The sequence below is a fragment of the Zeus faber genome (genome assembly GCF_960531495.2).
Source record: "Zeus faber genome assembly, chromosome: 11".
In the NCBI taxonomy this organism is placed as follows: domain Eukaryota; kingdom Metazoa; phylum Chordata; class Actinopteri; order Zeiformes; family Zeidae; genus Zeus; species Zeus faber.
In genome coordinates, this window is record NC_137205.1 from 6,818,101 (window position 1) to 6,832,177 (window position 14,077).

The window sequence follows — 14,077 nt, forward strand, 5'->3', positions numbered from 1 at the left end:
CAGCTGATCCAAGAAGGGGGTTGCAGAGGGAATGTGAGGAGGAAGGGAGGGGTTGGGGGTTTCAGGTGGTGGGCAGCTTTGATGAAAGGGTAGAAAAGAGAGGAGGATGGCAAACGAAAGGAGGGAGGAATGTCAGGAATGCACAAAAAATAGATGGATTCAAGTTGAGGCAGGAGGGATGGGGGCTCGACATTACAGACACTCCAGCATAAGCTGGGAAATGTTAAACCTTGGGGTCTGGAGTGTGTTAACACACAGGAAAAAAAAAAAATCTGTAAGTGGGATTTTCATTCTGACTACTAGCACGAAATAAAAGCAGTATACTGGTTTCGCATTTTCTCCAATGAATGTTCTATTCAATTCAAGGTCGGGCGAGAATAGGGATATAGGATCATACCCCCAGTATGAATTTCAATTACAATTTGAAGGTGCAGCGTGTAGAATTTAGTGCCATCTAGCGGTGAGGTTACAGATCGCAACCAACTGACTACCCCTCCCTCCCCATGGCGGTGCAATATGGCGCCCTCCGTGGAAGAGACAGTGGCTGCCAAACTCGCAAAAAATGAGAAAGGCCCTCTCTAGAGCCAGTGTTTTGTTTGTCCGTAACATGGCAAAACATGGCGTTGCAACATGGTGGCCTCCGTGAAGCGTACCTGCTCCCTATGGAGATAAGAACGTCTCATTCCAAAGTAACGCCAACACAACAATTCTTTAAACATTATTAAAACATATTTATGAATATTATATTCTATTTCCGCCAAGTCTGTTCCGTAAATTCTACACACTGATGTCAGCGTTTGCACGCCTGGCTGAAAATTTGAATGTACCCAGGGCTCAAAACAAACTTAAAAATTGGTTGCCAGGCTGGCAACCAGGTATCAGCATTTGGTTGCCAAAACTGAAAATATGGTTGCCATTTTTATTCACCTTATATTTCGCATTATTAAGAATACTATGCAGTTATACGTCAGTTTGATAATGAAAATGGGACATAAAAGAATGTTGAAAAGCTTTATTACAGTAACCAAACAAAATTCTTTGTAATTTGTGTTTTATCTGATACTTTACAGAAATGGAATCTTCAGCGCAGAAGAAACAGAAGTCAAGACAGACAAGAGCTGTGATAACACTAACTCCTCTGGTCACACTCACACCTGTGTCTCTGTCTCTCTCTTACACCCACATGTACTGTTTATAATCACACACAGCCAATAGGCGTTTTTGCACAGCAGGAACCATTTTGTAGTCCTAAGAACTTTTTGGAGGAGCCCTCCCTTTCTTTGTGTCCGCACTGCAGGAACTAGGAACCATCGTAGTTCTTAGAACTCCTTTTTGAGGACCAACCGGCACACGAGGAACCTTCAGTGACGTAAGTGCACAGTAGTCTAGATGTAAGTCCCTGTCCCTCGCCCCCAGTTCGCTGAGGACAGTCCGCCCGGTCGAGTCGCATCACTCTGGGTGCAGACCAGACGACATACAATCAGCGGTAATAAAAAAAATAACCAATAAAGATCAAAACCAATAAAATGTTTTTTTTTGTTTTTTTTTTTATTTTGTTTTCCCATTTATCTAGTTCTCGGGGGACCTCCCCAGTTCCTAGTTCCCATCAGAGAGTCCCCAGAACTGTTCAGTGGGAAAACGCCTAATAAAAATCTCAACGGTCCTGTTTGTCCCCTCATAGTTAACAATGGTAAATTATATTTGCATCTTTCCATTTAAAAGTAGCTCTCCACCAGATGAGGTCTGAGCCATGCTCATTATTGATGCTGTCTGTCTGCAAAGATAAGAACTGGTTATTGTATTGTGACGTCTATATGTTTACAAATTTGACCAAATTGACTAGAAAAAAAGGCAGATATACAGATATTTCCATTTCCTGTGATGTCAACAGGCTTTTCAAGAGGCAGAACCCCCGCAAAGCAGCCAGACCAGACTGTCTCTCCATCCACCCTGAAGCACTGTGCTGACCAGCTGTCTCCGGTGTTCACAGACATTTTCAACACCTTACTGGAGACATGCCATGTACCAGTCTGCTTCAAATCCTCCACCATCATCCCAGTCCCAAAAAAGTCAAACACCACAGGACATAATGATTACAGACCCGTCGCCTTGACCTCTGTGGTGATGAAGTCTTTTGAACGCCTTGTGCTGTACCACCTCAAATCCATCACAGACCTTCTCCTGGACCCACTGCAGTTCGCCTACAGAGCCAGCAGGTCTGTAGACGATGCAGTAAACTTGGCCCTCCACTTCATCCTCCAGCACCTGGACTCCTCAGGAACATACACCAGGAACCCGTTTGAGATTTCAGCTCTGCCTTCAACACAATCATCTTGAATCTTGAATCTTGAATCATCCCGGCTCTTCTGCAGGACAAGCTCTCCCAGCTGAGCGTGCCTGACTCCACCTGCAGGTGAATCACAGACTTCCTGTTTGACAGGAGGCAGCCTGTCATTCGCTCCGCTGAGAAGGTGATTGGTTGCAATCTGCCATCTCTCCAGGACCAGCACGCCTCCAGGACCCTGAGGCGTGTAGGTAAGATTGTGGTTGACCCCTCCCATCCCGGACACAAACTGTTTGTAACACTTCCCTCTGGCAGGAGGCTGCGATCAGATAAGGACAAACCTCTCGCCACACGAACAGTTTCTTCCCGTCTGCATCTGGTCTCATCAACAAGGCCCGGGACCCCCACTGAAACGGACCCTCACACCCGTCCCCATAGACACTAGATATGACGTTTGATATGTCAATGCATTACATTAACGCACATTCTTCATTCTTCTGGACTATTATCCGTGCACATTGCATACTGTTATACTTCATACTCTGAACATTTGCACATTCCTTCACAAACCGTACAGCTCTTAAAAGAAGAAAAAAATAAAACAACCTTATTTTACATATTCTTATATATTTTACATATTGTTTTCCCTATTGTTTTATTTTATATTTATGTTTCCTGGATGCCCCGAACACCAAGACAAATTCCTTGTCCGTGTAGACTTACTAGGCAATAGAGACAATTCTGAAATTGTATATTTTTATTTTATTTTGGTTCGTTTTGTAAGTACACAATATAGTTTCAGTTAGTTTTCATTTTTTCTGTCTAGTTTTAAATAAAATGTTTTTCGACACAGTTTTAATTTTTAGTTTAGTTTTAGTTAGTTGTACAGGAATGCAAGCACGTGTATGGTGAAAAAAGGTCTGAAATATACTTATGGTGGTAACCGACTTTTTTTTACTGATTCCCATGAACACGTCACTTCTGACATGCATTACAGTTTTCCGAGCCCATAAACGCAGCATTGGAGCGCTTTCAACCGTAGACGAGATCCGCATTCGTGTCTTAGTTCTACATAATATCAGAGAACAATTCCACTCGATAATCGATTGCGGATGGCGTCGTTCTCTCGGACAGATAAAAAAAGAAAAATGTTAAAAATGGGTAGGCCCCCCGTGACGTCATGGAGAAGTAGTGTAGTACTTCTCCATGACAAATAAAACATATTTTTTTCTGAAAACATAGTTGATATCATATAGACTTGTGGATTCTTTGGGAGCTAAAACTAAAATTATTATTACATTGTATACATTGTATAGTACTGACGCAATTATTTATAAACGTTTCAAACCCAAGCCAACTACAAAAACTAAAATTCTGCGCCATTTTGTTGTGCATCTTGATGCAATGGCCTCATGGGTAAAGTACTTATATTATTATAAACCTAAAAAGGAAACTAAGGTGTGGGTGAAAAACAACATGCATGTTTCTATGAGTTAATTTGGTCGGGGAATCTACCTGCGTTGTCAGAATTTACATATGTAATTTGCAAAGCACTAAATTATGTGTTTGGCCATTTTAAGTTGCGCCCCCTATTGACACTAGCACTCCTCCAGAAGTACATGTCCAGAGCTGTCCAAAACAGTTTACTTTATTTTGGTAGATCTTTTAATTACTGAGATATAGGGTTTCAAAGATGACCTCTGGTCAAAGTTCAAAGGTCAATATCTAAGGGCCCTCCTCGAGCCACACGACTGTAAAAAAGATTCAAGAGAGATAAGACAAAATGGCGGTTGAAAAGAAAACCAGATCTCAGTTTGCACAAAATCTGCTTCTGAACAAATTTGAGGTGAGAAATAAGCAATCCAGTTGCGGAATCTTCACTTATATTAGATCTACAAGGCCTAATTTAAAAATTTGTTCTGACTTTCGTGAGGCAAGGACACTGCTGCACTGGTGGTTGCCACTGCTTTCTTGGCAGTGCTTCAAGCTTGTGGGGGACACCGCACTGCGCTAATTTTGTTTCATTCAATTTGGAAATGTCTAAAAAGAAAATAAATGCATCTACAATTAAAAAAACACACTGTTTTTGTCAGTTTTGTTTTGAGAAACACAGTGGATCGCACAAGACACACAGCACGATTATTTGTTTAAAAACTTACATTTCCATCGTCTGCAGTTTTGTCACAGACAGCTGGTATTAATTCCTCTTTCTTTTAAAGATTTGTGCTGGTCTGTGCAGCCAACAACAGAGTTAGCAGGTCCAGTAGTTCTCAAGGCGTGGGTGGAGTTACTCAGATGGGGGACGGTTCTAATTCTAGTGAGTCCCCACTTGACGTAGCAGGGGAAGGCAATTCTGAATGGCTTGTTGAATTACGTGTTTTCTGAAATAATGACCCCACAAAAACTGACTTCGTATTTCACAGTTTGTGTGTTAGTAGGCCCATCAGATACCCAAATGTATAAACTTATATTTGAAAACTCTGACATCAAATGTCCTCCTTTTTTGTTTGTAACAAATTGTATTAATGTACTAGTGTAGTTCTGACCCCCCACCCCAGCCCCCTCAAAAAATGGTTGGAGAAACAAATAAGAAAGTAAGTACGATAGTTGAAATACATGAACTACACGAGCAACATGTGAATTATTACCCTCCGTAATTACAAGCAAGTATTGACGGAATGCCCTTCCATGCTTCACTATTTGTTTGTGATTTTTTTCAGGGGGGATTATGTGTGACCTGGCCTTGTCCCTGTCAACTCATGTGTGATAAGGGACTTTGGCTGCACGCACCTTTCCGTCGAGTGTTTTCCCCAATAACACTGATGAGTGATGGGTATTGATGATTTATCATCAAATCCCAAATATCAAATCTAGACACATTCTCAACCCTTTTCACTTGGGTAAAGTGCAATACAAAATAACATTTATCATTATTATTGTTGTGGTTAATATTGTTATTGTTGTTATATCTAGATGTTTTCAGAAAAAAGGACACGGAAAATGTAGAACAATAATAATTAAAAAAAATGTGATCATATTTCTTCGGACCCCTGCAGTTACTTCCAGGACCCTGAGAGGTCTGTGGACCCTAGGTTGGGAACCCCAGCAGTAAAGGGTTGAATGTGCAGGGTGTTTGTTCATCTGGGCCATGCAGCTTGGACCACGCCCCCCTATTTATTATGGGTGTTTAAAAAAAAAAAAAAAAATATATATATATATATATATATATATATATATATATATATATATATAAAATAAAGAATGTTTTAAAAGTCTGTCCACAGTGACAAAAAAATAACTGGATTGGAGTCCTGGACCATTTAAAAAATAAAAGAAACATTTTGTCAAACTTCTATTTTTTAGGTGTTATCAACTTAATATGTGCATCTTCAATTCTCAATTTTAAGTTAAGAACACCTAAAAATATATATGTAAACATTTAACAAATGAAAAGACTGTTTTTCAGTTAATCAAATGACTCCAGTTCAATGAATAATAATTGGAAACAAACATTATTATTGTTATTATTAATTATTATTTATTATTATTATCATTATAGTTAATTATAGGTGTTAACTTCAGGAGAAATTAATTTAAAAAAAAGAGAAATGAAGATGCATATTTATGTTGAGAAAACCTATATATATATAGTCTGACAAATGTGAGCTTTTCTTTTGTTTGTTTTTAAATTGATTGAAACAACAGATTGTGATTTTCTGTCACCGTCACTCCCGACGCACAAGGCCCTACTTGCCCAATTGCGGTTGCAAATAAAATTCACACGAAACTCACATCTTCATGCAACACATCAACTTATGCATAATGGAACTATGTGGAAATCATGGGGATTCTCGAGCTGCATTTATCGGCGACTGTGTCGTGGTACTGTACATAGGACAAACTTACACCCGAAACCTCGTCGGGTCCTGTCATCTATTCCACTGGCGTCTTTTTTTTGGGGGGGGGGGGGGGGACGACGACGACATACCTGATCCTTCTCAGACTTTTTCGATCCAGCTTTTCTTCCTCCTCCTCCTCCTCCTCCTCCTCCCTCGGTCTCCTTCTCCGCGTCCTTCATAATTACGCGCGTGATCGTGGACGAGTGAGTGAGTGTCCTTTTGAAAGCTCTGGACCCATGATGGAGCCTGCGGTCACCGGCGGGTGGGTCGCGCGTCCGGGACGATCTGATACGACCTGTCGCTTTGTGTTCCGCTGCCACTTCGCTCCACCCAGGAGAGGGAGAGAGAGGGAGAGGGAGGGAGAGGGAGAGAGGGGGAGGGAGAGGGAGAGAGAGGGGGAGGGAGAGGGGGAGGGAGAGAGAGGGGTAGAGGGAGAGGGAGGGAGAGAGAGAGAGAGAGGGAGAGAGAGAGAGGGAGGGAGAGAGAGAGAGAGAGAGGGAGAGAGAGGGAGAGAGAGAGAGAGGGGGAGGGAGAGGGAGAGAGAGGGGGGGGGGGGGGAGAGAGGGAGAGAGGGAGGGGGAGGGAGAGAGAGAGAGAGAGGGAGAGAGAGAGAGGGGGAGGGAGAGAGAGGGAGGGAGGGAGAGAGAGGGAGAGAGAGAGGGAGAGGGAGAGAGAGAGAGAGGGAGAGAGAGAGGGGGAGGGAGAGGGAGAGGGAGAGAGAGAGAGGGGGAGGGAGGGGGAGAGGGAGAGAGAGAGAGAGAGAGGGAGAGAGAGAGGGGGAGGGAGAGGGAGGGAGAAAGAGAGAGAGAGAGAGAGAGAGGGAGGGAGAGGGGGAGGGAGAGGGAGGGGGAGAGAGAGAGAGAGAGAGAGGGAGAGAGAGAGAGGGAGAGAGAGAGAGGGGGAGGGAGAGGGAGGGAGAAAGAGAGAGAGAGAGAGAGAGAGAGGGAGGGAGAGGGAGAGGGGGAGAGAGAGGGGGAGGGAGAGGGAGGGAGAAAGAGAGAGAGAGAGAGAGAGGGAGGGAGAGGGAGAGGGGGAGGGAGGGGGAGAGGGAGGGGCTGGTTAAACCTGGTTTATCCTCCGCCGCATTCCCGCATATGCTCTTTGAGGCGCGAGATCTCCCATTTTCACCCATTTTTACAGGATCTTCAAACTGTGTGTTCTGTCTTCTTGCAAATTAGATCCAAAGTAAAAATAAAAAAATATAAAAAACTTTGTGCCGATTAACTCTTTAAACTCTATTTGTGTAATTCTATATATTTGGTTATTTTTGCTCTTTAGTTTTGGCTATTTGTGTATTTTTTTTGGTTTATAAAAAATAGTATTTTATTTATATATATATATATATATAGAGAGCTAACTGTTACCAATCCTCACCATTACAAATTCCTTGTATATGATGAAAATTGACTTGGTGGAATAAACAGTGGTGTAGTGGTGCCTGGAGAAATGGGTATACTCTTCATTTTTGCCATTTTTTTTTTTTTAATCCAGCAAAGTATAAACACCCTGTGTTGTAACTTCTGCTGCTTTACTTCAGGGAGTAAGGATCATTATGGAATTGACATTAGCCACAGAAGAGCAATTAATCCGGAGTGATACCGGTCCACAGACTATAGGGTAAGACAACTAACAAGCTACTGTTCATTTTAAAATAATCTCTTAATGGATGTTTTTTAAGGGAACATGTGCTCCACTGTCTCTCATGATTTGCAGGACACTACTGGATGATGCTCATCAGATACTCATCATGTACACCTGGGTATACCCTGCACTACACCACCGTGAATATACTAATTCTGATTCCAATGTTTATCTAGTGCATAGTAAGCAAGTACAGTACAGGACCTTAACTGGCAAGCCTTTAAGTTTGATTTTCACATTACGTTATTTTTTGATTTATTCATTCGACAGATCAGGAGTGTTTTACCACTCACTGGTTTTACCCTTTGCTCAAAAGATCAACCATCCATTTATATATAACACATTTGCAAACACTGCTATGTACTGGTGTTTCGATACCTTGACCAAGAGGCTGATATAGTTGAAATATACTGCTTGGTCTGTGAAAAATGCAATTGTAAACCCAGAAAAGTGTTATTGTATCACTATAGCATACATAAGCTTTGTTTTCCATTTGTACTGGGGTCCTCCGGTGGCCTCCTGAAGGTAAATTATGGATAGAAAGTACAGACCGCAATGGCTTTCTGCTATTGATTAAAGGGTCCATCAGTGTTAATTATTTTTTTGTTGTTGTTTATTTTTTGGTGCCATCCACTGACCAATTATTTGGCTTGAATAAATCATCAGTGGGTGACAAACAGCAGAGTCATTTACCAGAACAGGAAAGCAAACACTGATACTTAGTACGTCTGTAATGGTGATGTTTTCATTTTGTGGCCCTGAAACTTTCCAACCAGAAACCAAAGTGTATCTTCTTAAAAAACCTTCAAATGACTTTGAGATTAAGCAGCTGGAAGGCAGGACATGGCCCCAGGTGACCTCAAATCTTTTTTGTTGACTGAAAGCACCTTTGAGGATCAGCAACTGCAAGGCATTATCCCTCTGACTTTTCAATGGACACACGTATACTCATGGACTTGGCAAATACCTGTGTATGCCCGGTATCTAATTTCAATTTGCACAAAATTAAACCAGATGAAATATTTCCTTCCAAATTAACCACAAATGCTGTTATTTAATAAGTACTTACTGTATTGTGAGCTTTACAAAGTTTACAATTAGACTCAGGTAAGACCATGACCTTGACCATAACTCTGACACATGGGCAGTAATTCATTATAACTCACACAAATGGAGGATTTTCTTCCAAATAAAAGAAACCCTGTCATTTGCATGATAAACCAATGTAACCTTAGCCTGGGAACCTGACTAATCTGCAGCTCATGTTTCATTTGCTCTGCCAGAATATGTCCGGTCACCCTCCCATTCAAACAGATTTCCACCCGACCTTGCCATTTATCTTATACGAGGCGGGTTTGATACGATGACGATGCAGAGGAGAGCCGTTTACGCACCTTGCCAAGATGGCTGCCGCTGACGTGGAACCGTCTGTGAATTCGCTATTGCGACAGTGTTATTGTTATGTTGTAAAAAATATGTGTTTGCCGTACTTATGACATCTGGTAAAAGTTTAATTTACCAACTCACTCGCTCAGCACTACGTCACATGTTTCGTTGCTCCGAATGGTTGTAGGTCTTTCTATTTGCGTCCAGAGACATTTTGGTCTGTGCCCGTTGGTAATGCACGTTAGAAATTGAAAATGAACTGAGAGATTCCAGACTAATACACATTTGCGAATTGGTCTAGCGATGCCAGGCTGATGTAACCTTGTTTCAAATTTTTTTCCATCTTTCTATTCCATTGTATGTTATTACTGTACATTTTCTCTCATATTTATACTGCTTTAAATGTTCAGGTTTATTTTCAATAATTATCCTCATGCCATATTTTATTATGTAGAGTTAACTATGAGTTATATGGTATATTCAACTTTTTTCCCCCCATATATTGTCACTTTTCGCTTTCATATTTTTTTTATTCTATTGTTTATCATTACCGCCTATTCTTTTTGATGGGAGCTGCTTGGGACATTTGTTTCGCTGCGGAGGATGAATTGTTATTGAATTTCTAACATTGTATTCATCTTATTGAAATAATCCAAAACAGGCAGAAGAGAACAGATAAGTCGTTTTTCCAAAAACGAATATTTGAACGGTGGCCATTTGAGAGGTGTGCAGTGCCGGGGCACCTTATGTTTTGAGTAAGTCCAAGAGGTTGAAAAGGTATGAGGGGCAAAAAGGTGTGGCGTGGCCAAAGCATGACCCATATTTATACACTGGTTATTGTAGTGGGCTCCGGTTGTTCCTCTGCTTTCCACCCCTCTGGTATTACGTGTATTCAGTTCGGCTCTTGGGGAAAGCCTTGTCATTTCCTGAGCACAAAGAAGTCGTGAGCAACCACACACACACACACACACACACACACACACACACACACACACACACACACACACAGACACACACACACATACACACACATACAAACCTCCCCATCTGAGCAGCTCTAAAAATTAGCACCTGTTTCATCACTGTAAACCTTAAAAAAAACAAAAAAAACACACATTTAATAAAACTTGCTTGTCGCAAGGACCATCCACAAAGTTTCATGTTGAATTTATTCATTATTAGGACCCTGAAAGTGGCATCTGTTGCTTTGATGAGGGTGTGTTCTACCACCCTCCCAGTCCATGATGTTGAATTTCACTTGTAATAATCTGATCATCTGATATTGGCATGGGATGGGTTTTTTGTCTCTCCCATATGCTTTTCTCTCCCCTTCATGTTGTTCTTTCCGTGTGTTTGTGTGTGTGAGAAAGAGAACCCACCTTCCCTTGAGAGCTGGAGAAGCTACAGGGGTAAGATAAGGAGGATTTGAGAGGAAGCAGTGGGCCCACATTTTGCACAACTCCGGAAATCAACATCCTGTTGATGTTGTCTTAATTTGTACCAGGCAGACACTATGTCTGCAGCGTATGAGCCTTGAACTAACAATATTACAAGTGCACTGAGTTATCAAACATTTCTGTATAGTTTAGATGTTGAGCATGTTGCTTGTGAGCGTCTCCACGGGAGGCTGGAAAAAAAAATGAAGGCCCATTTTTGTGGGTTTGCACAACATTCCACAGTAAATAGTCAAATGATGACGTTGCAATTTAAAGCTGCAGGGTGCGAGTTGTCGATATGAAGCATCACTGCCGCAATGCACAATGGTAAATGTTTGCACCAAAAAAAAATGAAATGGGAGAGTGACACGCCGTCCGACATTAAAGCTCGCGTCACACCGGGTCCGTAATCGTATCTGACAGCCGGATCCTCCCCCTGGTGTCCGTCGGGTGAACTGCACACGAGCTTCGCAGAGCAAAACATTTCCCAGTACAACAGAGTAGTTTGCTCAGCTGGACATTTAGCAAGTTCCACGAAGGAGAATGGAATCTGACTCTTCATTAGGAATGGACAAACTCCTGGTTTGTTCTTGTCATTTGTCGGATTCGGTGTAGAGCACGCTTTGGAGGCTGATCAGCCGCTCTGTGTACAATAAATGGGCGTTTTAACTGCATACATCTGGACAACCATACATAGCCACACCCATGTCTCCATCTATTTAAAAAAAAAAAAGAATGGGATTTTGAACAACATCCTGTGGTTCAGAATCCATCAAATAGTGTGTTTTCCCCTTGCAGTACCGGTCTCTTTGTTCCTGCCAGGGCAATCAAATATCGCCCGAGGAGTTTCACATTATGTGAAACTATGAGCGCGGTAGAAAGGAGGCGATATTAACAAACCGGTTCAAGTTGCTGCGGGCAGGGTTATTGTCAAAGACATTGTCTACTCTTGAAGTTTCGTTTTTCGCATGCGTGGAGTTGCAAAAAAAAAAAAGTTGTATTTTTAGTTAAGTGCTGATTTGAGGAGCATAACTGGACAATGTCATATCACTGTGAAATGCAGTAACTCAATATAAAGCGACCTATACAATAATAACATAAATGAGTAAAAGTTATTATTTGAAATTAGTTTGAAAGAATTGACTTTTGCCTTGATGCAGTGTAATGAATGCCTCAAGGATAACATGGTCAAGGTTGGCTTTGAGCATAACCTCATGAGTGTGGCTCACCGTTCATTCCAGACGCACAGTGCAACGTTCTATTACCAGAGGTTTCCAGCTCCTGAGGTGTTTCAACATTTTGCTTCTGCTAGAAGCCGTCACTCACTGTTGTATTTAGAAACATTAACAGGGCTGGGTAACGTCTATAAACATCCTGTTCCAGATACTCTTCGACATCTTTGTGTTGAGGCCACTATTTTCGAAATTGACTCCAAACACAAGGCTAACTTCAAAAACGTTTTGCAACTGTTTAGTTTGTGACTGTAAAACTCTAAATTAAAAAAAAAAAAAAAAAAAAGACGAAATTCACATCTTTCTTTGAATTCGCTCAAGTCGTGTTTTCCTTTCAAGAGGATTGCTTGAGTGCTCAATATTCAAACGCAATCATGCTTTGCTTTCATACAATATAGTGGACAAGTGTGTTTTAAATAGAATTACCCATCATGTGATGTCTCAACTGGCAGAACCCCGCCACCTAGCGGCCAAAGAAGAGATCTGCATTCTGAAATGTCACCATTGTGGGCCACCACTGAAACTCAACATTAAGTGGTCTTCACGATACAGTTAAAGGCATTTCAGGAGAATATCTGTGCACAATTATTGGGCAACTATTAGTGTGCAGAATTAGGCAACAAAAATTTGCCCATTTCACTTGTTTATTTTTTATCTGTTAAAGTGAGAATAATAAACAACTCAAAATTTACAACATCTGACATTTTAAAAAAGTGATCAATATAGCCACCCTTTTCAATAACAGTCATAAGCCTTAAATTCATGGAGTCTGCCAGTTTCTTGATCTGTTGACAATCAACTTTTTGTGCGGCAGCAACCACAGCCTCCCAGACACTTGAGAGAGGCGTACGGTTTTCCTTCACCGTAAAGCTCCCGGTTAAGAAGAGCCCAAAAGTTCTCAATAGGGTTTAGGTCAGATGAGGAAGGGGGCCATGTCATTCTTTCATCTTTAAGGCCTTTACTGGATAGCCACGCAGTGGAGTAGTTTGATGCATGTGATGGAGCATTGTCCTACATAAAAATCATGGTCTTCTTGAAAGATGCAGACTTTTTCCTGTACCACTGCTTGAAGAAAGTGTCTAAAAACTGGCAGCCCATACCAGTACCCCACCTCCACCTTGCTGGTGTCTGAGTCAAAGTGGAGCTCTGTGCCCGTTACTGATCCAGCCAAGGGCCCATCCATCTGGTCTGTCAAGAGTCACTCATCTCATCAGCCCAGACGACCTTCGAAAAATCTGTCTTCAGATAGTTCTTGGCCCAGTCTGGACGTCTGTCAAAATGTGTCTTGTTCAGTGGTGGTTGGGTTTCAGCCTTCCTTACCTTGGCCATGTCTCTGGCACTGAACACCTTATACTTCTGGGCACTCCAGGTAGGTTGCAGTTCTGGAATATGACAGCACTGGATGATAACAGGTTCCTGGTAGCTTCACGTTTCATTCTTCTCAAATCTCTGGTAGTTTACGTCTTTTTTTCCTCAACACATTTCTTGTGACCCTCTTGACTATTCGCAACATGGTTCTGTGATCACGCCCCAATATCTTAGCAATTTCAAGAGTGCTGCATCCCTCTGAAAGACTTTTTACAAATTATAACTTTTCAGAGCCAGTTAAATCTATTTTTGGCACCATTTTGCCTGAGCAGAAGAAGCTGCCTCATAGTTATGCACACCTTGATATAGGGTGTTGATCTCTTTAGGCCACACCCTCCCTCATTACACAAATACACATGACCTGATATGCTTTAATCCAATAAGCATTCAAGTTTATACAGCTTAGAGTTGGAAAATATGCATAAAAATGATATGGTCAAAATACTCACTTGCCTCATAATTGTGCAGTGTATACATTTATAACCACATATATACACACATTTATATATACATACATATGTGTGTGTGTGTGTGTGTGTGTGTGTGTGTATTTCCCCTGGCACTCCAATACACGAACTATATTCAGCATTTGGCAATTAACGTTGAACGGCAGATTCACTGATATCCAAGAAAATTGCGGGTGGCTTTAATCACCCCAAAATTAAAAAAAAATGGGTGGTGTTAGACGCAAAGCGTGATTTGAGAAATGACAGGAGAACATCTTTGTTCATTTACATATGAATAGGAAATAAATGTACCGTAATCCCAACCGGCTTCGAAAGTCGTTATCTAGAGTGCACTTACCTATGCCTGGACGTCGTCTATATATGC

General features: G+C 41.5%; 1 protein-coding gene across 1 annotated transcript in view; it reads right to left on the bottom strand.

Moving 5' to 3' along the window:
- The window catches only part of trpm4a (transient receptor potential cation channel, subfamily M, member 4a), a 48,869-nt gene extending 42,496 nt beyond the window's left edge, over positions 1-6,373 (bottom strand). Inside the window, exon 1 of the mRNA XM_080009388.1 lies at positions 6,273-6,373. Coding sequence (XP_079865514.1) covers positions 6,273-6,362 — 90 coding nt within the window. The 5' untranslated portion in view covers positions 6,363-6,373. The remainder of the gene's footprint in view (positions 1-6,272) is intronic.
- Positions 6,374-14,077: the final 7,704 nt, after the last annotated feature.